The sequence below is a fragment of the Sus scrofa genome, chromosome 2 (genome assembly GCF_000003025.6).
Source record: "Sus scrofa isolate TJ Tabasco breed Duroc chromosome 2, Sscrofa11.1, whole genome shotgun sequence".
Taxonomy (NCBI): domain Eukaryota; kingdom Metazoa; phylum Chordata; class Mammalia; order Artiodactyla; family Suidae; genus Sus; species Sus scrofa.
The window spans coordinates 77,495,724-77,519,858 of NC_010444.4; the positions used below are offsets into that span (position 1 = coordinate 77,495,724).

The 24,135-nt window shown below is 56.3% G+C and overlaps 3 protein-coding genes across 8 annotated transcripts in view; 1 reads left to right on the forward strand and 2 right to left on the reverse strand.

Moving 5' to 3' along the window:
* The window catches only part of MED16 (mediator complex subunit 16), a 35,920-nt gene that overhangs the window by 4,771 nt on the left and 7,014 nt on the right, over nucleotides 1–24,135 (forward strand). For 2 of the 6 annotated variants that reach the window (XM_005661361.3, XM_021084290.1), the window contains 10 exons: nucleotides 1,518–1,673; nucleotides 2,355–2,566; nucleotides 3,172–3,378; nucleotides 4,160–4,370; nucleotides 4,756–4,889; nucleotides 5,030–5,222; nucleotides 6,400–6,616; nucleotides 7,798–7,881; nucleotides 8,235–8,378; nucleotides 9,467–10,858. In XM_005661361.3, coding sequence (XP_005661418.1) covers nucleotides 1,518–1,673; nucleotides 2,355–2,566; nucleotides 3,172–3,378; nucleotides 4,160–4,370; nucleotides 4,756–4,889; nucleotides 5,030–5,222; nucleotides 6,400–6,616; nucleotides 7,798–7,881; nucleotides 8,235–8,361 — 1,541 coding nt within the window. In that variant the 3' untranslated portion in view covers nucleotides 8,362–8,378; nucleotides 9,467–10,858. Of the gene's footprint in view, nucleotides 1–1,517; nucleotides 1,674–2,354; nucleotides 2,567–3,171; nucleotides 3,379–4,159; nucleotides 4,371–4,755; nucleotides 4,890–5,029; nucleotides 5,223–6,399; nucleotides 6,617–7,797; nucleotides 7,882–8,234; nucleotides 8,379–9,466; nucleotides 10,859–10,958; nucleotides 11,974–19,245; nucleotides 20,633–24,135 lie in introns of those variants that run through there. The other 4 variants (XM_013994797.2, XM_013994798.2, XM_013994796.2 and 1 more) reach the window with 4 other exon arrangements.
* Nucleotides 14,069–16,265, reverse strand: CFD (complement factor D). The gene is made up of 5 exons (XM_013994801.1): nucleotides 15,941–16,265; nucleotides 15,276–15,432; nucleotides 15,045–15,189; nucleotides 14,705–14,962; nucleotides 14,069–14,298 (listed from the first exon to the last, which is right to left on the reverse strand). The coding sequence occupies exons 1-5, from the start codon at nucleotides 15,996–15,998 to the stop codon at nucleotides 14,137–14,139; spliced, it is 780 nt and encodes a 259-aa protein (XP_013850255.1). The 5' UTR covers nucleotides 15,999–16,265; the 3' UTR covers nucleotides 14,069–14,136.
* On the reverse strand, nucleotides 18,046–20,395 carry ELANE (elastase, neutrophil expressed). The gene is made up of 5 exons (XM_003122986.4): nucleotides 20,212–20,395; nucleotides 19,664–19,820; nucleotides 19,384–19,525; nucleotides 18,503–18,733; nucleotides 18,046–18,346 (listed from the first exon to the last, which is right to left on the reverse strand). Exons 1-5 carry the CDS (start codon nucleotides 20,366–20,368, stop codon nucleotides 18,140–18,142), a joined length of 894 nt encoding a protein of 297 aa, XP_003123034.2. The 5' UTR covers nucleotides 20,369–20,395; the 3' UTR covers nucleotides 18,046–18,139.

The following is a 24,135-nucleotide window of genomic DNA, read 5'->3' on the forward strand; positions in this document are numbered from 1 at the left end:
GACGAGCTAATGGCCCTGGAGTGGCTGAGGAGCTGAGTCAAGAAGCTCTGCTCGGCTCCCGCCGCCCACAGGTGGTTGTGGAGGATTTAAATGCCAAGAGGGTCATGCTGCCTCTCCTGAGAGGGCAGGCAGGGCTGCACGGAGTCTAGGCCCTTCCCAAGTCCCCTAGTCTGTCCTTGAGGCAGCCTCAGGCTCTCCTGTCAGGCTGCTCCCAGCCCTGGGACCTGTTATCCCAGCTGCCTGCCCCCCCTGAACACCTCAATTCCTCCTGCTCAGCCCTGGGACCGTGTCACAAGCAGGACCCTGTTTCATGTGGAAGGGCCTCCCATCGCCCAATAGTCTGGTCCTCACACAGGCGTCCAGATGCTGGAAGTGCTCGCTGCTGCGCTCACATGCCACCGCACATTCCAGCCCCACAGTCCCCCGCTGCTCTTGGACCTGCCTCTTCTGCTCTCATTCCCTGCCTTTGCCCACACTGGTCCCCTGCCCGGCACACTCATCCTCCCCATCTCCACCTCAGGCACCCGCTCTGCCGGCCACAGTCCGGCCCATGGTTGAGGGCTGAGTAGACATTTGGGTTCAGGTTGAGCTCTGCAGGCAGCTCCACCTTTGACCTTAGGGGTCCCCTTTGTAACCTAGATGCTCCCCTCTGAAACCTAGAAACGCCCAAGGTCAGGTGTGGGATGCTGGGTGCTGACTGGCCTGCACGTGCTCCTTCTTCGGGCCTTGCTGTGCTTGTTACCGTTACAGCCCTGCTGTGTTGTCATTAGTCCACTTTGGCCTCAGGCAGTGTCACCCCTCTCTGGGTCTCAGTGTCCCCAGGGCATGACATTTGCTGAGAGTCCCCTCATGTGTGGCTGTCCACAGCAGACCTCTTGGGATGGATGGGCAGAGAAGAGCTATGTCAGAGCCAGTTTTGCCATGTGACACCCCAGCTGCGAGCTTTGGCTCAAAATCCACAGCCCAGATGGTGCTGGCCTGGGCTCCCTCCATTGCTCCATCCTGGTCCCCGGTACCTGCTGTGCGCCTGAGGCAGCTGGGAATGTGGATCCCATGGGCCAAGCCCAGATTGAGGATCCACCCCACCTCTCAATGGGAGACTTTCTCATCATGCTGAGACTGTGGGTGCAGGGAGGGGTCCATCTGGGCCACTTGTCTGTCCAGCTCAGGCTTTGTGGGGAGAGCTGGCGTTCCATCCCAGGCCCCTCAGATCAGAGGGACAGCAAACCAAGTGTAAGCAGGCTGAGTCATGAGGGGAATTTGGGGGGTAAGTTCCACTTTTCAGTGCTTTTTCTTGGGGGCAAGGGTGATGTCCCTACCAGCTGATAGCCTCTTGACCCAGACAGGTGCCTCCTCCCACCCCCATGTCCTAGGGGCCACCCTGCGGGTCATGTGCTTGTCCTAAGCCAGTTGGCTGGCTGGGGCCCCAAAGAAGAAGGGTGCTGGGTCAGGGCCACCCTGTTGTGTTTCAGCCTTGTCCTCACCTTGTTGCTGTCTGTCTCCTGGTCCCCTTTCAGTTGGTGACAAACAGCCCATGATTCTCAAATGGCGGATCCTGTCAGCCACCAACGACCTGGACCGTGTGTCCGCCGTGGCACTGCCCAAGCTGCCCATCTCGCTCACCAACACTGACCTGAAGGTGGCCAGCGACACCCAGTTCTACCCCGGCCTGGGTAGGGCCGTCTCCAGGGTTCCCAGGGGGAGGTGGACTCTGGGCTCAGCCTCCCGGATGTAAACACCAAATTCAGGGTCAGATAAGCACAAAGGGCTGCGAGGCCACTGAGAAGCAGTGCTCTTTAATATGTAGAAGGCTCTTAGAAATCAGTAAGGGGGAGGAGGGAACTTGGGACAAACTTTCCAGCTCAGGGCCCCAGGCCGGGCCTTAGTAGCTGAGATGTTGGTTGAGGGTTTGGTCCCTGGAGGCTGGCACTATACACCCCCAGCCCGCTCGGGATTTTAGGCCTCAGGCTCTAAGAGCCCCTGACCACGCTGACCTCTGTTTCACTCTTTGCGTGCCGTGCCTGGGCCCAGGGCCTTTGCATCTGCTGTCCCCTCTGCCCACCCCTCCATTTGTCCCCCTGGAAGTTGCATGTTGGCTCTTGCAGGGGAGTGGGGGAGATGTACCCGGGAAGCAAGGCTGCTTACTCTGATGCCCCTGGGCTGTTAGCAAGATACCGGGGTGTCAGGGGCGGCTGCCGGGCACCGGCATGGAGGGCTCTGGTGGCTTGGGGCTCACCCCTCCATAGGGCAGCCTCTGCTGGGTAGAGCAGCCACTTCCCTTTGTCCAGAGCTGGGCGTGGGCCCCACGGGTGTGTTCCAGGCCCTGTGGTGTGTGTGACCCCATGTGCCTACAGGACTGGCCCTGGCCTTTCACGACGGCAGTGTCCACATCGTGCACCGGCTCTCGCTGCAGTCCATGGCCGTTTTCTACAGCTCTGCAGCCCCACGCTCCATGGATGAGCCAGCCATCAAGCGTCCGCGGACCACAGGCCCTGCCGTCCATTTCAAGGCCATGCAGCTCTCCTGGACCTCCCTGGCCCTTGTGGGCATCGACAACCACGGCCGAGTAAGTGCTGTTCGGGATGCATCCACAGCCCCTGCCTGCTGGGGTGGGCCTGGGAGGGAGTGAGTGAGGAAGTGTGCCTTCAGGGGGGATCTAGGGAGGGTCCCCAGCCCTGGGGTCGCTGTGGCTGGGTGAGTTGCTCGGGTGCAGGAGGAGCTCAGGAAGTCTTTCGTGTGGTTGCTCTGCAAGGAGTCCTGGGTGAAGGCAGAGGTGAGCCTTCCACAGCCTGGCATAGTGGGTGCTCCGTGAGCATTGTCTTCTCGTCCCCAGAGGAACCTGTCCACAGCCTGGCAGGACGGTGGGCCATCTTCTTGCTCACTTTACTCCCAATTACACACTCATTCACACCCCACACGTGTTCGCACACCCACATTCATGCACATCTGTGTACATACTCACACCTCGCCCCTCCCTGCCCACTCCCTAGAAATGGGCTCCATGAGTGGCTGTTGTGTGCTGTGGAATTTGCCACAGAAACCTAGGGCTTGCCATGGGCCAGGGCGCCACAGCCCTTCCACCAGACCTGGCAGGCCTGGACCCCTGTGGTCCCAGCCCTCCCTGCCCACCAGGCCCCGCCCTCCCCCTCACGGCCCCGCCTCTCCTGGCAGCTGAGCATGTTGCGCATCTCGCCCTCCCTGGGCCACGCTCTGGACGTGGGCCTGGCCCTGCGGCACCTGCTCTTCCTGCTGGAGTACTGCATGGTGACCGGCTACGACTGGTGGGACATCCTGTTGCACGTGCAGCCTGGCATGGTGCAGAGCCTGGTGGAGAAGCTGCATGAGGAGTACACGCGCCAGAAGGCTGAGCTGCAACAGGTGCGCGCTCCTCTGCTGCTGCCTAGGCTTCTATTGGGTGACCTGCAGGTCAGACGCCCAGTTCTTCCTGAGTGGCTGCCTCAGTCAGAGAGTGGGTGGTTGTGGGCCTGATGCTCCCCGACTCTGGGTGGCCTTTGAGGCCTTAGCCCCGGCGACAAGGGCAGTAAACCAGGGGTTAAAGATGGGAGAGCCGGATAGAAAATGATGGTTCAGAGGACACGGCTGTGTACCTGGAAAACCCAGAGGCTCCCTGAGTTCAGTGTGGCGGCTGCGGAGATCAGCACTTTTAAGAGTGTGAATGAAGGTGGCCTCTGTGCCAGCGGTAACCAGTCAGAAGATGAAACAGGAAAGAAAGGTCCGGTTCCCAGCAGCCTGATAAGACATGAGACTGCTGTGTGGACCAGGAAACGGCTCTGGGCCAGGAATGATCAAATCGCTCGCTTATCGAGCCATACTGTGTGTGTACCTTTTTATGCTTCACGTTTTTCGGTTATCTGGGGGAAATGCCGCATTGGGTCATCCTCTGGCAACATCCAGGGACAGGGTGTGACAGCATCCTGGCCCCGCCCACTTCGTGCCAGGGGCCCCCAGTCAAGACCACCCAGAGTTTTCTGATGTGGGCAGACCCCCATCCAGGTTGACAGCCTGAATGTTACCTGATTCTGCCATAAGGGGGGTGAGGCCCAGAGAGGCTTAGCTACTTGTCCCTCGGGTCCCGCACCTCATGCTCTCCTGCCCCTGAGGTGAATACCCAGCCTGCTCACAGTGCCCACCCCCCCAGGTCCTCTCCACCCGGATCCTGGCCATGAAAGCCTCACTCTGCAAGCTCTCACCCTGCACGGTGACACGGGTGTGCGACTACCATGCCAAGCTCTTCCTTATTGCCATCAGCTCCACGCTCAAATCGCTGCTGCGCCCTCATGTCCTCAACACACCCGACAAGAGTCCTGGTGACCGGCTGACCGAGATCTGCACCAAGATCACAGACGTTGGTGGGTCCCACACTGCAGGCTGTCCTGGTGGCCAAAGAGGACCCTCCTAAGCTCACCAAAGAGGGCCCCTTGGGCATCTTGTACATGCCAAGTGTGGGGACACACTGTGGCAGGTGAAAATGGGAGCAAAGTGATCCAGCCTGGGGGAAGGTATCCATGCGGGCACTGCTAGAGGCTCTCGTTAGCTGCAGGGTGCCTGGCACAAGGGGTCCAAGGGGCAGGTAGGCGTTCTGAAGGCCAAGGGGGACATCTGGAGCCCCTCTATCTGGCCCTTCCCTCCAGGTGTCCTGGGCTTGGCCATGCAGAGCCCTCATTTACTTGTTTATGATGGTGTCGGCCTGTCCAGGGAGGTCCCAGCCGCCCCTGACTGCCTGTCCCCTCTCAGACATTGACAAGGTCATGATCAACCTCAAGACGGAAGAGTTTGTCCTGGACATGAACACGCTCCAGGCACTACAGCAGCTCCTGCAGTGGGTGGGAGACTTTGTGCTCTACCTGTTGGCCAGCCTGCCCAACCAGGTGCGCCTAGAAGCCCTACCTCCTCTGCCCCTGCCCCTCCTGAAGCCCTGACCCCACCCGGAAGCCCCCTCCCCTAGGACCTACTGAGGTCTCAGGATGCCTCACACACTGAATACACAGACCAAGGGCTCCTCCCACAGGGCTCCCCACTGCGACCAGGCCACAGCTTCCTGCGGGACGGCACCTCGCTGGGCATGCTGCGTGAGCTGATGGTCGTCATCCGCATCTGGGGCCTGCTGAAGCCCAGCTGCCTGCCTGTGTATACGGCCACCTCAGACACCCAGGACAGCATGTCCCTGCTTTTCCGCCTGCTCACGAAGCTCTGGATCTGCTGTAAGACACTCAGCTCTCTTCCCCTGTTCCCTACCACAATACAAGCCCTGTTGCATCTCCCCCACAGCAGAATATAAGCTCCCACAGGTCAAACTGGCTATTTTGGCCCCCATTGTTTCCCAGCACGGGTCCAGGCAAAGTATAGGAGCTCATTAAACATCAGCCATTTTTTTTTTTTTTCTTTTTCTGTCTTTTGTCTTTTTTAGGGCCACACTTGCAGCATATGGAGGTTCCCAGGCTAGGGGTCTAATTGGAGCTGTAGCCACTGGCCTACACCATAGTTCACAGCAACGCTGGATCCTTAACCCACTGAGCGAGGCCAGGGATTGAACCCGCAACCTCATGGTTCCTAGTCAGATTCATTAACCACTGAGCCACAACAGGAACTCCTGTGTGTTTTTTGTTTGTTTGTTTGTTTGTTTGTTTTGTCTTTTTGCCATTTCTTGGGCCGCTCCCATGGCATATGGAGGTTCCCAGGCTAGGGGTCCAATTGGAGCTGTAGCCACCAGCCTACGCCACAGCCACAGCAATGTGGGATCCAAGCCACATCTGCAACCTACACCATAGCTCACGGCAACGCCAGATCCTTAACCCACTGAGCGAGGCCAGGGATCGAACCCGCAACCTCGTGGTTCCTAGTCGGATTCGTTAACCACTGAGCAATGATGGGAACTCCCATTCCTGTGTATTTTTATTTTTATTTATTTATTTATTTATTTATTTTATCTTTTTGCTATTTCTTTGGGCCACTCCCGCGGCATATGGAGGTTCCCAGGCTAGGGGCCAAATCGGAGCTGTAGCCACCGGCTTACGCCAGAGCCACAGCAACGCGGGATCCGAGCCGCGTCAGCTCACGGCAACGCTGGATCGTTAACCCACTGAGCAAGGGCAGGGACTGAACCCGCAACCTCATGGTTCCCAGTCGGATTCGTTAACCACTGCGCCACGACGGGAACTCCCCTGTGTATTTTTAAAATGAATGACTTCCCATTTTACGGAGGAGAAGCCTGGGGCCAGAGAGGGGGTAGAAGCTTCCCAGAGCCACCCAGGAAGTCAGGGCAGGGCTGCAGCCTGCACCTGGTGCTCTCTGAGCCCCAAGGAGGCCATGGTGCCTCCTGGGAGGCAGTGCTCTGGAAGAGCCACTGAGCACGGCATCCCCACGGTCCCTTCCCTGCAGGCCGTGATGAAGGCCCCACGAGTGAGCCAGATGAGGCACTGGTGGATGAGTGCTGTCTTCTGCCCAGCCAGCTGCTCATCCCTAACCTTGACTGGCTGCCCGTCAGCGATGGCCTCGTCAGCCGCCTGCAGCCCAAGCAGCCCCTGCGTCTGCATTTCGGCAAGGCTCCCACTCTGCCTGGCAGCGCCACGACCTTGCAGCTGGATGGCCTCATCAGGTGCGTGCCCATCTCTGCCCTGGTGCCTTTGCACGGACCTTCCTTATTGAAGGATCTCCCCAAAACCCACCTGACTTCCTCCCTCAGGCCTGCCTCAGGGCCTTTGCACATGCTGTGCCTGCTGCTTCCTTCCAGCTTGACCTAAATGCTGTCCCTCAGGCACCCCCTCCACGTCACTTCCCTCCGTCTAGTGATCTTGGCCTGTACTGACTTGTGCTCTCACTTGTCTGGGTGACATCATCCTCCCTGTGGTCTGTCATCACCCGCATGAAGGGCCCACGTGGCTGACCTTGGATACTCGGGCTCCAGTGCCCTCCCGGCTCACGCTGATACATGACACCCTCCCCCATCCCCCATCCCCCACCATAAATCGCACTGCCTGCCACACCGACTGCCTGGCCAGGCCCAAGGCCCCTGGGAATCCGAACCTTTCTAGGGCCTAGAGATGACCTGGATGCTGTGCCTGCTGTATTAACCCTATAGTGCCCCCACGGCATGGGCTGGGGTTTGTCCCCCTTTCTAGGCAAGTACACTGAGCCTCAAAGGTGCAATCAGAAAGCAGCTGGGCCATGATCCAAACTTAGGACCCCATGGGCTGTCTCGACTGGCAGGCACTCACAGAATGAATTCCTGACAGGCCGTCACTAGGAAGGAGCTGGTGTCCCCACCACCCTGCTCCAGCACTGGGCTTTGCTCCTTCAGCTTCCAACCTTCAGCATTTTCCTCCTGGTCTTGTTGTGGGAAGAACGGCCTGATGAGTCACACACCGTGGTTTGTGCTTGGGTTTCAGGAAAAGATGGCTGGTCACAAAAGGGGTTTTACACTCTTTCATATAAGTTTTCAAATGTGTAATACAAGTATCATAGGCAGTCCCGCCCCAGGTCTCCCCCCCGGGGGGGCTCCCATCAGGCTCTCCGGTGTCACCGAGGTGCCAGGCCTGGGCAGGGTCTGTGGGCAGAGGGTGGGCGTGTACCAGCCCCACTCACAGAAGCTCCTGGTTCCCCCACATGTGTGCGCATCACACACATTTTGTGTCTGGGAGATGGAGCTGTACCCACGTGTGTGGGTGGGCCTGCGTGCATGTGCGTGTGGGCGTGCACATGCCTACGTGCATGCACGTGTGTGCGTGGGGGGGCCTGCGTACGCGTGCGTGCCCCTGCTCTCATGAGCTCTCTGGTCAGGGCGCCGGGCCAGCCCAAGATGGACCACCTGAGGAGGCTGCACCTGGGCGCCTACCCCACAGAGGAGTGCAAGGCCTGCACCAGGTGAGCGTCGCCCTCGCTGCTGCGACCAGCGCTGTCCCCACACCGGGCCACCTCATGCCTCCATTTCCCTGTCTGCACTTGATGAGGGCTGTGCTTGGCAAACAGGCCCCAGAGTGACACCACTAAGGACGGGCCGAGTCGGGACTTGGACCCCCAGCCCCTCTTCCCTCTACTCAGGGACAGGAGGGGGCGATATCTGAGCTGGGATGAAAGGGTGTGGAGGCGTTAGCTCTGTGTAGGTGGTGGTGGTGCAGGGAACAGCATTCCTGGGGCAGAACAGCATGTGCAGAGGCCCTGTGGCAGGTGGGAGCCCAGCCCCACGCAGTGCCCCGCTTGCGCGGCTCTGCCCACAGGTGCGGCTGCGTCACCATGCTCAAGTCGCCCAATAAGGCGACAGCTGTCAAACAGTGGGAGCAGCGCTGGATCAAGAACTGCCTGTGTGGAGGGCTTTGGCGGCGGCTGCCTCTCAGCTACCCCTGACCAGGGCCCAGCCCTGTGTAAGTAGATTCTTTTTTTCCTTTTTTCCCCTGCTTAATATGGTTTTAAATATTAGTTGGATGATTTTTTTTCCACGTGGTTTTAAAGTGTAGTTGATTTATAGTGTTGTGTTAGTTTCAGATTACAGCACAGTGATTCAGTTATAGTATATAGACGTTCTTACGTTCTTTTCCATATGGTTTACTACAGCGTATTGAATGTAGTTCCTCTGCTGTGCCCTAGGACCTCTGCTTATATATATAGTAGTCTCTATCTGCTAGTCCCAAACTCCTAGTTTCTCTCTCCCTCACCCTCTTTGGTAACCATAAGTTTGCTTTCTCCATTTGTGACTCCGTTTTGTAAGTAAGTTCATTTGTGTCATATTTTAGATTCTCCACGAAAGTGAGATCATATGGTATTTGTCTTTCTCTTTCTGACTTAACTTCGCTGAGTATGAGACTCTCTGGGTCCATTCATGTTGCTGCAAATGGTGTTATTTCATTCTCTTTCATGGCTGAATAATATTTCATTATGTACACACACATCTTCTTAATCCACTCATCTGTCGATGGTCTTTAGATTGCTTCCATGTTTTGACTCTTGTGAATAGTGCTGCAGTGAACATAGGGTTGCATGTATCTTTTTGAATTGTAGTTTTTTCTGGATAGATGCCCAGGAGTGGGATTGCAGGATCACATGGTTATTCTTCGTTTTTTGAGGAACCTCTGCACTGTTTTCCATAGTGGCTACACCAATTTACATTCCCACCAACAGTGTAGGAGGGCTTCCTTTCTCCGCACCTGCTTTTGTTATTTGTAGACTTGATGATGGCTGTTCTAACTGGTATGAAGTGGTACCTCATGGTAGTTTTGATTTGCATGTCTCTAATAATTAGTGATGTTGAACATTTTTTCATGTGCCTACTGGCCATCCATGTTTATTCTTTGGAGAAATGTCTCTTTAGGTCTTTTGTCCATTTTTTGATTGGGTTATTTGGGGTTTTTTTATCATTGAGCCGTAGGAGCTGTGTGTATATTTTGTGTGTATGTTTTGGAAATGAATCCCTTGTCTGTCGTGTCATTTGCAAATGTTCTCTCCCATTCTGTAGGTTGTCTTTTGGTTGTTTATGGTTTCCTTTGCTGTGCAAAATGTAAGTGGGTTCCTGATGGATTTAAAGCTGGCCACGCTGTCCCCTCGCCAGTGGCAGAGCAGCTGCATACTCTGGACCTTCAGCGGGTGCGTTAGACAACGCCACCTTGAACTGTGCTTTGGAAATCTTTTCAGGCACAGTTAGTGCCCCGTGACCAACGGGGTAGGTGAGGACCCAACCTGAAGCCTCCAGTTGGTGTCCTCAGCCCAGTGGGCACTCCTCTTTCTTCCTCGGAGCCTAGTGGTGGATCCCAGGGATTCAGGAGGAGGGCCTGGCTGCATGGCCGCCATGCCAACTGGAGACAAGACCTCTCTGCCCCGGGCAGAGCCACAGCTCCCAGGCTGCCCCCCGGCGAGCCCAGTGACCTCTCTGGATGCCTCTGGTCCCAGCTCGGAGGATTCTGGACAGTCCAGGCCCTTGTCCTTTAGAAAGTCCCCCATGAACCTCCTGGGCACAGTGACTGCTTGTTGGCAGTGACACCAGCCGAGCCCTGCCTCGGTCTCCTCAACTGTACCTGTCTGTGCTGTGTGCTTCTGTCCCGCGGTCTGTGGGCTGGGCAGGTCCAGCAAATGTCCACACTGGATTGCAGGTGTCTTCCCAGCATCCAGGTGCCACCCCAGAAGCCGCCTCCTTTGGTGCCTCCCTCCCCCTCCCCAGGCTGTGGTTCTGCCCCTGCGTGTTGCTCTCTCACTCTGTCAGCACATATTGAGCACCTCGTGTATGCGAGGCGCAGGGGTTCCTGCGGGGCCATGGACTGGAAGTGGCGGTGGACGTGCTCCCACCACCTCCCAGCATCTCTGTCTCTTTCTTCCCTGCCCTCCTCCTCCAGGATTCTGGGAGCTCAGGCCTTGTCCCCAGGGGTCCTCCCTCTGCCTGAACCACTTGGACCGATTAAGGCCGGCTCCCCGCAGGCCTTGAGGCTCAGTGCAGCCTGTTAAGTGGTAATTGGTTCTTGTTTTCCTCCTGGAGGCTGGCAGGGGGCAGGCCATGTGGGCGCTGTGTTGGGCTTTCAGGGCATGGTGGCACCCCAGGGGCCCCATTACCTGGGTCGGGGGGCCTCGTTTGCCGCTTTCCCACCGCTTTCCCACCGCAACCGTGCACTTGATGGCCTTGGCAACTCTGTCCCCTCAGGGTGGCCTCCCCCATGCAGGAGAGGAAGGAGAGCTCCAGGCGGCCCTCCCAGCCCTCCCTGACCTTCCCCTCGGTGCCACAGCCTGGAGGAGGCCTTTCTTCTGAGTCCTGCGTATTTTTTTCTCAGCTTTTTACCTCATTTGACCATATATTTTTAAAGAAATTTGCCTTTTTCAAGTCACTCTGAAGTCTTTAAACTAGTTAATTGTTTTAGGAAAATGAGCTTGTTTCTTGCACTCATATTTGATGGGCTTAAGGTTAAACTGAGGGTTTTACACCTGGCCACCACCTTTTGATGGGTCCATGTCCTCTCCCCCAGGGTCTGGGGACTGGCAGCTGTTGTGATCTGTCCTGCGCATAGAAGTGGCCCATGTGACCCTGAGGCTGGTGGGGCCTGGCCTGGCTCCTGGGCCCTCATCCTGGAGCCTCAGGTCACCTAGGTGGTGGAGTGAGGACAAGCCCTGTGCCCGTGGGACCCTGACACAGCCGAGCACAATGATGGGTGAACACCAAGTCTGGGGTGGTCTCCGATGCAGCAGTGGTAACAGAACATTCAGGAACTGTTGTGATGAGCCCAGTGGGCATAAATGTGCCTGGCTGTCCAGGAGCATCAGGCTCCTGGGGTGGGGTGGCACCTGCTGTGGGCCCTGCTGGAATGTTCTTCTGGGCTGGGGGCGGGGTTTGTGGGTGATGACATTCCTTGTCCCCACCATGTGTCCACACGGGTCCACATGGTGTCAATGACAGCAAGTGGTGGTGTGACACAGGTAGTTCAGTCCATTGAGCTGCATGTCCCCTGGGCCCTCAGCCTCTCAGAGCCAGGGACATGGGTACCTGTGGTAGATGAGGAAGCTGAAGCCACTGTCCTCTGGAAACAGAAGCGGGAAGCAGCCCTTTACTCCCTATGGCAGGTGGGGTCCCTTCTGCGGTGGTGGGGACATAGCCACAGGCCACCCTCTCTGCGCCCTACATTAGTCCTGCCCTCCCCTGTAGCTCAGGATTGTCCCTTTGCCCCACCACAAGCACTGAGGGGATTGCTAGAAGAGGCCCTGCAGTCGCAGGATTCTCAAAGACCCCCGATTTGTGGAAGGCATCCAGTCTGTATCTCCTGCCTGGAAGCCCCTGGAGCCTCCCCCTCTGCCTGTCTCACCCACTCCATCTGGTCCTGCACGCACCCTCCAGGCTGGGAGAGTCAGGCTCCAGCTCACCCACAGGGCCAGTCTCTTCATCTGTACCCACTGCCAGGTAAAATGCAGGGCACGAAGTTAAATTTGAATTTCAGGTGTACACTGAATACATTTCTAGTATAAATCTGTCCCAAAAATTACACGAGGTATACTTAGAAAAGTATATTGTTTTTCTGAAATTCCCACTTAACTGGACATCCCGCATTTTTTTTTTTTTTTTTTTTTGTCTTTTGTCTTTTTGTTGTTGTTGTTGTTGTTGCTATTTCTTGGGCCGCTCCCGCGGCATATGGAGGTTCCCAGGCTAGGGGTTGAATCGGAGCTGTAGCCACCGGCCTACGCCAGAGCCACAGCAACGCGGGATCCGAGCCGCGTCTGCAACCTACACCACAGCTCATGGCAACGCCAGATTGTTAACCCACTGAGCAAGGGCAGGGACCGAACCCGCAACCTCATGGTTCCTAGTCGGATTCGTCAACCACTGCGCCACGACGGGAACTCCCATCCTGCATTTTTATTTGCTGAACCTGGTAATCTCCCTGCACCACCACCCACTGCCACCTGGATCGTTTCAGAGCCACTCCCTGGTAACATCGTCTCATTCAGGAAATACCTACTGGATGAGTGAGTCTGACGGCTGAATGACCAGCACTTAAGTTCCCACTTCCCTCTCAGTTAAATGTGTTCAGCTTCTCAAATCACATGCGGGGTCCATGAATACACTGAGCAGGATCCCAGGCTTGTGGTCACAGTGACTGGGTGAGTCCCCTCCCCCGCAAGGGGACATCTGACCAGGTTCCAGTGAGCTGGGCTGGGTCTTAGCTGTATCCGTAGTACCCGCCCGAGGCTGGTACACAGTGGGAGCTCAACAGGTGCTCATGGATGACTTCATCTCTCAAACCCTCAGTCTCTTTTTCAACCAACGGGATGTCAGAGACCCCCTTTGTGGACCAGGCTTGATACTTGGAGCCTAGGAGTTGTCTTGTGGTACAGCAAGATAAGGATCACTGTCTTTGTTTCTGCTGTGGTGTGGGTTTGACCCCTGACTCAGGAACTTCCACGTGCCGCCAAAAAAAACTCCCCCAAAACCTGGAGCCTAGTAGGTGCTAGGCCTCAAAGACCCCTCATCCAAGTGGGAGAAAAGGCACAGCGCCTCAGGACCTGGGTTCTGAGTCACCTCACAGGAGTGCACCTCACAGAAGTGCACCTGGACAGCGTGACTGCTCAGGGGTACCTATCAACTTCCCTGTCAGTGACCTCTCGGCACCTGGGGTTGGCCTATGAACACAGGGGCCGTGGCTCTGGGCTCAGTTCCAGCCTTTGCTTAGGAGCTTCTGTGTGGCCCTAGGAGAGTCGCAGGGTCTCTCAGCCTGTTTCCAGATTTGGGACATGGATCATAAGAACACAACTTCTCTGCATACCTAAATCTCAGCCCAGAGCAGGGTCTTGGACACAGTAGGCCCTCACGTTCCAATTAAGAAGCAAAGGGGCAGTTGGATGTTAGCCAGACCTGGAGAACCCCGCCCACCCCCACCCAGGCTTCTGCGTTTTGGGGTGCCTCTTCTATTTCCAGGAAAGAGTAAGGGTGCCACCCTGTGGCCCAGACATGAAGCTACTCCTGGCAGCTCCAGCCAGGCTTTTGACCCCCGAGGGTCCCCACCCCAAGGCACGCCTTTCTGTCACCTCCTGCCACTGCTACCAAGGTAAAGGTTTTTGTTTGTGGAGTTCCCGTTCTGGCACAGTGGTAATGAATCCGACTAGGAACCATGAGGTTACGGATTCTTTCCCTGGCTTTGCTCAGTGGGTTACAGATCCAGGCATTGCTGTGAGCTGAGGTGTAGGTTGCAGATGTGGCTTGGGTCCTGCGTTGCTGTGGCTGTGGTGTAGTCTGGCAGCTGTAGCTTTGATTCGACCCCTAGCCTGGGAACCTCCATATGCCACAGGTGTGGCTCTAAAAGGTTGGGGGAAAAAAAAAAAGGTTTCACTTGCTATTTTCCGCAGTCCTTTTGGACTGTCCACTTCGTGTGCTCCCACAGGCAATGTGAAAGTAGTGAAGGTGGTCGGGGAGTTCCCGCTGTGGTGCAGTGGGTTAAGAATCTGACTGTAGCCACTCGGGTCACTGCTGAGGTGCAGGTTCTATACCTGGCTCAGTGGGTTGTTGCCAGCTGCAGCTTGGATTTAGTCCCTGGCTAGGGAACTTCCATATGCCACTGGTGTGGCCATTAAAAAAAATAATAATAAAAGGTTCAGATGCAGGAATGGATGACTTTATTGCTAAGCCTGGTGACCACCGCCCTGTCCCTTAGGTCCTCCTTAGGCGGCTGCGCTGTCAGCCATCACTCCGTCGATCCAGGCCACGTAGCTCGCCAAGCGCGTGTAGATGCCGGGTTTCTTGCGGTTGCCGCAGACTCGGGAGCCTGAGGTAACCACTCCCTCGGCCACACCCCCGCACACCAGCGGGCCTCCGGAGTCGCCCTGCGTGGGGCGGGGGCTTGAGAGCTGGGTCCAGGCCAGGCTCAACCTGAACCTGCTGCAATTCCGCTCATCCCTACAGCCCCAACAGGCTCTCTCGCTCAGCAATCTTCCCAGGCCCAGCCCATCAAGGCGCCGCCTCCCAACTTTCAGCTCTGCCCCTCAAGCTTTACTCCGCCCTTTGTCTGAGTTCAGCAGCCCCCGCCTCCGACCCTGCCCCATTCCTAGCCCTCTCCATGCCCGCCCTGGCTTTGTCTTTATCTGCACCCTCTCCCAGATCCCACCTCCCCTCTCAACTCTGCCACGCCCACCCAGCCCTCACTTCTCAGGCCACGCTCACGCTGTAGAGCCTGGCCACTCTCTAAGCTCCCCACATGCCCGCCCCCTCTCAGCCCTCCCGCCCTCGCACCTTGCAGCTGTCCCGACGGTTGCTCTCCGCGCACATCATGCGCTCGGTGATGGTGCCATCGTGGTATGTGCGCAGGTTGCAGGTGGTGCGGTCCAGCACCGGTAGGAGCAGGTGCTGCAGACGGTCGGGCCGGCGGCCAGTGTGACTGACCACTCCCCAGCCGGCCACGTCGCAGAGCGTGCCTGCCGGAACCTCGTGGTCCTCTCGTTGCCAGGCAAGGGGCTGCACGGCAGGGCCCAGCTCGGCCTTCTCGGAGAGCTGAGGGTGGGGGCGGAAGCGAGCGTTAGGGGCAGCGCAGCCCCCAGTGCAGCTGGAGGGACTGCGGCTAGACTTAGCAGACCTTCAGCAGGAGGAGATCATGGTCGATGGTGTCAGGCTGGCTGTCTGGGTGGGGCACGGCGCGGAGCACGTCGTACAGGCGCTTCGAGGGCTCGGGCTGTGACAGGGAGTGCGCACCCAGGAGAACCTGCAGCTTCCCCTCGGCCCTGGAAGTGGAGTGGGCTCACATCAGAGCCATGTCCCCACCCGACACCCAATTCCCCCATTCCGCTCTTGGTCCTGGGCCACTCACACGTCCTCCAGGCAGTGTGCTGCACTCAGCACCCACTGCTCAGACACCAGGAAGCCTCCGCACACGTGCTTGCCGTTCACCTGCACCGATGCCATGTAGGGTCTCTCGTGGGACTTGGCCTCCTGGCCACCCAGGATCCGGCCACGGGGCTGTGCCACTGGAGGATGCAGGTCCGAGTGAGGGTGACTGCAGCCCAGACCTCAGATTCCCTCTAAGAGAGCGGCTCTGGCACCCTCAGACTGAAATTCCTTCCTTGGGATCCTCCCCAAAGAGTTGCAAACTCTGGGGGCCCAGGGAGGGATGCTGAAGAAGACAGACCGGGCGGTGGGGAGTGACAGTCTGGGGCAGACTCCGCGTACCTACACACTGGGCCCTAGAACTTCAATATAGACACAGACAAGTGGGGCTGATCAGACCCAACATCCTGCCAGCCGTTTGCTCCCAGCCTGGGCTTTCTGTTGTAGAACCAGAGGCTCTCTGAACTCACTAGATTCAAAGTTTTGAGAATTGCTTGGTTTTCAGAGCCTTCTGTTCATGTGGACCCTGCCCCCTCTCTGCCCACCTAGTGGGGCTGGAGGGCCATCCTCTTGAGCGGAGGGGTCCATGGCTGACTGCGCTGCAGGCTAGGGGCCCCCAGCTGGCACCCCAGTCCCGGGTCCACTCACCACATACAGCTGCTCCGAGGAGGATCAGGGCTGCCAGGTGCCCGGAGCGGTCTGCCATGATGCTGCTGTGGCCTCAACAATGGCCCAGGGCAGGGCTCTGGGGTTCTTTTATGAGGGTGGAACGGGGTGGGGGGGGAGCTCCCACAGGTCCTATCTGCCAAGTGGGCAGTGGCCCAGCTGAACAAAGGGAAGCCGTCCACGCCCTTCTCTCCCCCCACTTCCCCCGCCACAGTGCTGTGATTATCTTCCCCTAGACTTTGTACCAAGAGTAGATGGGCTGCTGGACCTGCCTGCCACCTCTGTCATTCTGTGGGAAGAGCCCCTCAGGATGGGCGGTGGGCAGAGCAGAGGGATGGACCCACCCACCCACCCACCCTGACCCCCAGCCCAGTCTCCCAGAGTGCCCTTCCAGCCCCAGAGTTTCGCAACAGCAGCTGGAGAGCAAGCCCAGTTTGTAAACAACCCACTTCCTCATTTTCTGCCCCTCCCTTCTTTCCCTTCCTCCTGCAACTTGGAGCTGAGGTCGGGTGGGGGGGAAGGTCATCCAACGCCCTTGTCCACATTGCTGTGACTCTGGGGCTTGACACCCTTTAAGTAGAATATTGTTGATGAGTAGGGACAGCTGGAAAGACTGTTGCATACAAGTGACAAAAAAATGGAGTGTAAGGGGCTGGAACCTTCAACAAGAAAATTTAAATGGAAAGTTTATGGGTCTACCTTCAGGTGTAGCTTAATCCAGGCACCTGAACAATGTTTTGTTTCTTTTTTTCCTCCTTGATGGGTTGTCTCCTCAGCAGTCTCCCCTGTTGTGGCCTCAGGGGCCCTAGACTCAGACCAATGGCCCAGTTATTCCCTCTGCCAATTCCCCATCACTCTAGCCAGCATCTCAAGGCGGCCTCTGATTGGTTGAGTTTGGATCTCATGCCCCTAAAGCAGCCATTGTGGGTTGGCAGGTTCTGATGAGCAGAACCTGGGTCACATGGTTCTCTGTAAGCTGGGGATGGTGGGTCAACATCTCATGAACCTCTTCGGGGGAGATGCTGTGTGTAACCACAAGGGTGGGGAGGACCGTGAACGTCCCCAGGAGGAACAGTGCATGGTATTTTCTCCTTTCCTTCTTTTTTCTTCATGGTGGACCATTTCACACATACAGAGAAAAATAGAAAACAGCATAACAAATGCAATTTGTTAGACCCTAAAATGTTTCCTTGCTCAAATCAGAAACTCTAAAACAAAAGCCCATTGGAATGTGGAGTGCAGATTATGTAAGTAAAAGGATTGGAAATTGCAGCAAAATTTGGAAATTACCCAAAAAGACAGAATGGTTCAGTAAATAACCCTGCAGATCCTGGGATGCTTTGTTGACATGGAAAGACCGCCAAGATATCGTATTAAGTGGAAAAAGCAGTTGTAGGGCAGTGGGTCACCTGCCTGAGCAGCTGGCCCTTGTGGGGAGAGGTGTTCTGAGGACAACCTTAGGGAGAAGCTGGAAGGCAGAGGGAACAGCACTAGTTAAGACCCTGAGGTGTCCCAAGGCAAAAGGTTGGGGAAGTGGAGGAAGGATTGTTTCCGTACCCAGTGAGGCCGAGACTGGCCTGGACCCCAACCCCTGATTGGGTCCTCCCCAGACAGTGCCTCAGTCTTCCCCATGGGGAACTGAGAATCAGAGAAACAGTGAGCAATTTGCCCAAAGTCACAGAGCTGGGACTCGAACCCAGGCCCTGGAGCATGACTTTACAGTTCTTTGCATCTCTACTTCCTCGCCTGTAAAACAAGGCACTTATATAAGAACTACTTTAGGGGCTGGAGCCAGAAACAGATGAGTGAAGATTGCAAAGATTCAGAATGATCCTTGTGACTCAGAATGAACACCTGCTATAGTGCTTTGCATTCTTGCCACCTGCAACAAGAGTCTAATGACATTTTATAGGAGGGGAAGCCAGAAACGGCTACTGGTATCCTTTAGTGAAGTATGAGGAAGGGACTTTTTATCTTGGTGCACTAAATTTGCTGCTACTTGGTAGCAGCGTACTTGTGACATGCTCAAGACATTCACCTGAGGACTTCTGACACTCAGTTGCACAACCAACAAACACCCAGGCACATTCTACAAAACAGGGTTTTTATTGTGTCAGATGCTGCATGATGCTGCATGGGAAGAGCCCAGCCGGGGGGAGTGGGGTAACAGGGGCCGCCTTTCTAGAGGGTCCTGCCCACAGGGATCCTGGGGTGGAGAGGCGGGCTGTCATTATCACCATAGCGTCGGATAATGGAGTTGATCCAGTCTGCAAACTTGGCGGTGGAGGCAAAGGTGTCTGGGAAGAGCCCAGAGCCACAGCCCCCCCGGATGAAGGAATCTATCCCCTGGACCAGCCCATTGCAGACCAAGGGCCCGCCGGAGTCCCCCTGTGGAAGCAGACAAGTTTGGGAGGCTGGGCTTTCAGGCCCCACCCTAACATCCCCACCCACTGCCCTTCAGGAGCTGGAAGTTCTTCCAGGGGTCTTGGTTGCTGCAGCCTGGGTGGGAGCAAGGGGTGGGTTGTGGGAACGCAAGATACGTACAAAGCAGATGCCAGCCTGCCGGCCTGGTACCAGGGTGCACACATTGGTGGGGCGGCAGAGGGCTGTCACCACAGTCACATTGAGCTGCTGCAGGACTCGGGGCGGTGGCCGGTTCGTGCCCAGCTGGCCCCAGCCCATGGCCAGACATCGCACCCCTTCCCCCACGCCTTGGTCCTGAGCAGGTAGCTGGGCCACCTGCACGTTGCTATTGATGAAGGCAAATCTGTTGAGCTGCAGCAGGTTGTACAGAGCAGTGGCAGGTCACAGGAGGCAGTGAACAACAACCTTCATCTTTCTGGGCCCCAAGTTTTCCCCCACCCAGGGCTCCACCATGGTCCTGGGATATCTGAGAGCCAGATATCCACCCTGCAGGATGGTTCCCACCCTTTCCTGTTTGTAAAGTGCGAGCAGCCACTGTGACCCAGGGCATCCCCAGACATGTTTTGAGTCCAGTAAACAGTAGGTACTCAAGAAAACAAAACTATGGGTAACACCACCAGCAATAAAGCCATTGTTCTAGAACTTTACAGAAAATAACCATAGCTATTCAAGCAGTGGGGAAGGACAGTTCTCTCCCTCCAGTCTCCTATTCACATGAACGTGGAGAATTTTGACCCTATTTCCACGGACCAAGAGGTCCCTGCGCCTCATCCCTGTGGGCTCCAGAAATACTATCCTTATTGATTGACAGTTGCTCAGAGCTTCCCTGCTGTCCTGGCATCTGACTTATTTCCGTCTCACAGAGGGGAAGACTGAAGCACAGAGAGATGGGACACCAGGCCTGTCCTCACCGTGTCCCCAGTCTCCTGCCCATGCTCCGCCCTCCCCAAACTAAGCTGGGCCTTTGCACCTGCCAGTTCTTCCCCACCCGCGCCTCGCACCTGGAGAACCACAATGTCGTTCCGCAGGGTCATGGGGTCGAAGCCGTTTTCAAAGACCCGCTGGATTCTGAACTTCTGCCTGGTGGACTCGCCCCGTCGCAGGTTGTGTGCCCCCAGAACCACGCGCACGGACCGAAAGTTTCTGGGGCAGGAGGAGGCGATTGAGTCGTCACCCGTGCGGGCGCAGGGGTCCCATAGAGCCGCGCACCTCGGCCGAGGCCCCCAGCCCCGGCCCCGCGAAAACTGGAAACTGAGGTTGCGGGGGTGGGGGTACACTCACAAGCCGTTCAGACAGTGCGCGGCCGACAGGACGAAGTTCCGCGCTATGAGGGTGCCGCCGCAGAAGTGGCTTCCGCGCCGCTGCAGGGACGCCATGAAGGGCCATGCATGTGGCCTGGCCGGCCGGCCCCCCACGATTTCCGAGGCCAGCGCGGGGCCTGGGGGCGCAGGCGGTGGGGGCGGTGAGCCGCGCGGAGGAGCCCCGCCAAGGTCAGTCGGCCAGTGAACCCCCACAAGGCAGCCACCCTGTCCCTAGAGGGGAGTGGCCTGCATGGTCCCCCTGCAGGGCGCAGCTAGAGCTTTAGACTTCACCCACTTCGAGTCCCCGGAGGGTGCCTAGAGACCCCCACCTTCCCACCTTCGAGTCCCGGGGGGGTGCCTAGAGACCCCACCTTCCCACCTTCGAGTCCCCGGGGGGTGCCTAGAGACCCCCACCTTCCCACCTCACCCCAACTGTCACTCCCCATGAGGATGAGGGACCAAGAAGGTGCAGAGTAAGAGGAGAGGCAGGACTGGATGCCCTTAGGAGACCTGCATGGCCCCACTCACCGCCCAGCAGCAGGGTCAGTAGGACCGGGGCCAGGGCAGGGCTGGAGGGTCTGCAGCTCTGGGTCATGATTGGGCTGGGGCAGCAGTGACTCTGCTCTTGGAATCCCCTTGCCCCTCTTATAACCCCCCTGCCTCGAGGCCGTTGAGGTTGCCCCATGGTGGGGCCAGGTGCCCCCACTTCCTCTCCGCCCTCTCCCAGTGCAGGGGATATGGGGGATGAGGGAGTGGTGGGAAGAATCCGGGAGGAGGACGGGAGCAGGGGGTCAGGCTGGCTCCAGAAGGTCACCAGATAAAACTCAGGACGCACAATACAATTGGAATGTCAGATAAACTTTTTTTTTTTTTAAGTGTAAGTATATCCCAAATATTGCACAGCATATACTGATCTATATAAAGTCAGTCTTTATCTTTCCAACATTCAGAATTAATGAGCTTCCTGTGTTTTTGCTAAATCTCCCCAACCTAGGCCCAAAGGACTTGGCTGGGATGCCCACGTGCCTTGGTTTACCCAGGTCCCTGTAATAATGGCAGCCCCCCAGCACTGTCCTGACATTTGGGAGGCATGGCAGGGCCTGCTGGGTCCCCATTTAAGAGGGGGAAACTGAGGCACAGTGAGCCACCATCCCCACCCCCTCCGCCCCTGCAAACCACCTACCCAGTGATGTGGTGGGGGAACTGGGGTTCAAACTCAGATGTCCACAGGTCACAGCAGGAAGGTAACTTGCTACCTCCTCTTCCAGCCTTGGGTCTCTCTCTTGGGGCCTGATTTCCATCTTTTCTTTGGTTGTGGCTCCTAACAGGGAACTCACTGCCACCCAAGGCTCAGTCTCTGGTGGCCCTCAGAGGTTCTGGGACACCCCCACCCCCTGCTTTGAGCTTCTCTGAAGCCACTTCCAGCCTGAGGCAGTGGAAAAAAAATTCCCACCCAGGCCTGGCAGCTGGACCATGGCTCTCCATCCAAGTTTGAGAGCTTTGGCCAGACCTTGGAAGAACTTAAGCCAACAGTAGAGATGGGGTCCGTCAGGGCCAGTCCCCAGCCCAGGGGCCCCTGTTCCCCTTCCCACCTCCCCCCGGCGGCTGCTCCAGCTGCAACGGCCATAGCCAAGGCTGTCGCAAGAAGCAACGTTCTCCTGGCTTGGAGCAGGGTTCAGGGGAGGGAACCAACGGATCCATCTGCAGAAACAGGCAGGCGGGGGCACCCAGGGATGCCCAGAAGCAGGCTGGGGCTGAAGTCCAGTTTGTCCCTGGGCCCCCTTGGTGTGTGGCCACAGGCAGGTGAACCCCCATCTCTCTCCAGTACACAGCAGACGCTCAGTGTCCACCCTTCGTCCCTCCCCTGGGCTGAGGCACATCAGCCCGTCTCAGCTCCCTTCCTTCTCGATTGAGTTACAGCCACCATAGAGCACATGTTATTTATTTTTTCAATGATGATTTTTATTTTTTCCATCATAGCTGGTTTACAGTGTTCTGTCAATTTTCTACTGTACATCAAGTTGACAGTTACACATAACATATATACATACTTTTTTCTCATTATCATGCTCCATTGTAAGTGGCTAGATATAATTCCCAGTGCTATACAGCAGGATCCCATAGAGCACTTGTTAAACGCCTGCTGCATACACAACCTGTTTCCAATCTTGGGGTGGGGCAGGATGGAGGAGGTCCAGACTTTGGGGGATGCGCTTCAGGCAGGGATATTTAACCAAAGCTGCTTCTATTGAGCACCACCTGTATACTCCATTCTCAGTGGTTATAGAGGTTAAGCACCTGGCTTCTGGGTTCAGAGGGTGGCGTGGCCACTTGCCCACCATGACTTCATGCTACAGACAACTCCGTGCCTTGGTTTCCTCATCTGTAAAATGAAAGTGGTGATAGGAGTTCCTGGTGTGGCTCAGTCGTAACGAACCCGACTAGTATCCATGAGGACGCGGGTTCCATCCCTGGCCCCCTTCAGTGGGTTGAGGATCCGGTGTTGCTCTGAGCTGTGGTATAGGTCATAGACACAGTTCAGATCCCGTGTTGCTGTGACTGTGGCATAGGTTGGCAGCTGCAGCTCTGATTCAGCTTTTTAGCCTGGAAACTTCCATATGCTGCAGGTGCAGCCCTGAAAAGCAAAAAAAAAAAAAAAAAAGTAAAACAGAAGTGATGATAATCAGTCGCCAACTCACAGGATTGTCCCAGGATTAAATGAATGAACTTTTGTGAAGTTCTTCAGTAAGAAAGTGAGGTCCTTGAGGGTCTGTTAACCATTAACCACCCCCTGGAGGGCAGGGCCAGGCGTCTGGGGGAGCCTGATTCACCATCAGAGTGTGATGACGAAGTGGCGGCACCTCACTTGATCTTTGTTAAAGGAAAACGACACTCTGAGTGTCCTTCCCACTGCTGGAGGCCAGGAGACCCCGGAGCTGTGGGGAGTGGCCCTGCTCTCCCCAAACATCCTGTTTATTATTTTTTTTCTTTCTTTTTTTTTTTTTTTTTGATTTTTAGGGCTGCACCCGTGGCATATGGAGGTTCCCAGGCTAGGGGTCTAATTGGAGCTACAGCTGCCGGCCTACACCACAGCCACAGCAACGTCATGTCTGAACTGTGTCTGTGACCAACATCACGCACACAGCTCATGGCAATGTCGGATCCTTAACCCACTGAGCAAGGCCAGGGATCAAATCCACAACCTCATAGTTCCTAGTTGGATTTGTTTCTGCTGCGCCATGAGGGAACTCCTGTTTATTATTTCTATTTATTATTTCTGTGGATTTGTCCTTCCCTGAATCTGCAGAACCCCAGCAAATCCACCCGTGGCTCCAGAGCCCCCAACCTTAGCTCCCCTTCTTGGGTGTGATCTTTTTTATTTTTGTGGCCCCACCTGGGGCATATGGAAGTTCCCCGGCCAGGGATTGAATCCAAGCCACAGCTGCATGCCAGATCCTTAACCCACTGTGCAGGGGATCTGAACCCATGCCTCAGCAGCTGCCCCAGCCACTGTCATCAGCTTCTTAACCCACTGTGCCATGGTAGGAACTCCTTGGGTCTGATCTTTGCTGGACAGAACTTTTCCTCTGACTCATCATATTCTCTCTCTCTCTCACACACACACACAAGCACACACGCACGCACATCTTTGCTGGGCAGAACTTTCCTGACTCATCATTCTCTCTCTCTCTCACATACACACACACACTCACACATATTACACACACACACGCTGATGGAAAATAGAAAACACCCAGGGCTGTTTTGTCTGAGTCTTTGAGTTCCCATCAATGGCCTCAATCCAACATTCCCTCCAGCAAACCTCATTTACCCCCATTGCTGGGCACCAGAAGTCCCCCTGGGCTTTTTATAGCTATCACTTCCCGCCTTAAGCCCATGGGAAATGTGGGGAATTCCCAGCATTCCCCAACACTGATTGGCATACACTTCCCAGGATTCAGACTTGTCCCTCATCTCAACACATGCTAGCTCCTGATGGTGCTGTAAACCAGTCTCAGCTCCTCCCCTGGGATGGTTAGCTGAGGTGTCACAGGCCAGGGAATTCTGGCTCTTGCTTGAATTTGCACGCTGCCACCAGGTGGCAGCAGAGTAAACCTATAACAAAAGAGCTGCCTTCCAGCTCTGCTGTGTCCCTCCTGTGAGCTGGTGGGTGGGGTCCTTCTCCCTGAACCTCAGTTGCCGCATTCCCCGGCCACTTGCCTTCTCCGCAACTGGCCAATTACCCCTACCTCTGCCTGGCCTTAGCCCTCTCCTCTAGTCAGTTCATTCCAGAGCCCTGCCTGCCCTGGCCCACCCCTTCCTGACCTGCCACCTCCCTCACACAGCTTGCCTTGCTGTCCCCCACATCCCCAAGTTTGCCCTGACACAGGGCCCTTGCACTTCCTGTGCCTTGCCTGGCAAGTCTTCTCCTTTCGTTCCTGTTCTCACATT

Bases quoted from the DNA above. Each gene is read 5' to 3' on its own strand.
- ELANE (XM_003122986.4), bottom strand. From the start codon at position 20,368: ATGGGGCAACCTCAACGGCCTCGAGGCAGGGGGGTTATAAGAGGGGCA. The intron at 19,821-20,211 runs GTGAGTGGGGCC...CTGCGCCCCCAG, and splicing joins ACTGACCCTGCTGCTGGGCG to GCCCCGCGCTGGCCTCGGAA. The intron at 18,734-19,383 runs GTGCGAGGCGCG...AACCTGCTGCAG, and splicing joins ACGACATTGTGGTTCTCCAG to CTCAACAGATTTGCCTTCAT.
- CFD (XM_013994801.1), bottom strand. From the start codon at position 15,998: ATGGCAGACCGCTCCGGGCACCTGGCAGCCCTGATCCTCCTCGGAGCA. The intron at 15,433-15,940 runs GTGAGTGGACCC...TGCATCCTCCAG, and splicing joins CCTCGGAGCAGCTGTATGTG to TGGCACAGCCCCGTGGCCGG. The intron at 15,190-15,275 runs GTGAGTGGCCCA...CTCCACTTCCAG, and splicing joins GCACACTGCCTGGAGGACGT to GGCCGAGGGGAAGCTGCAGG.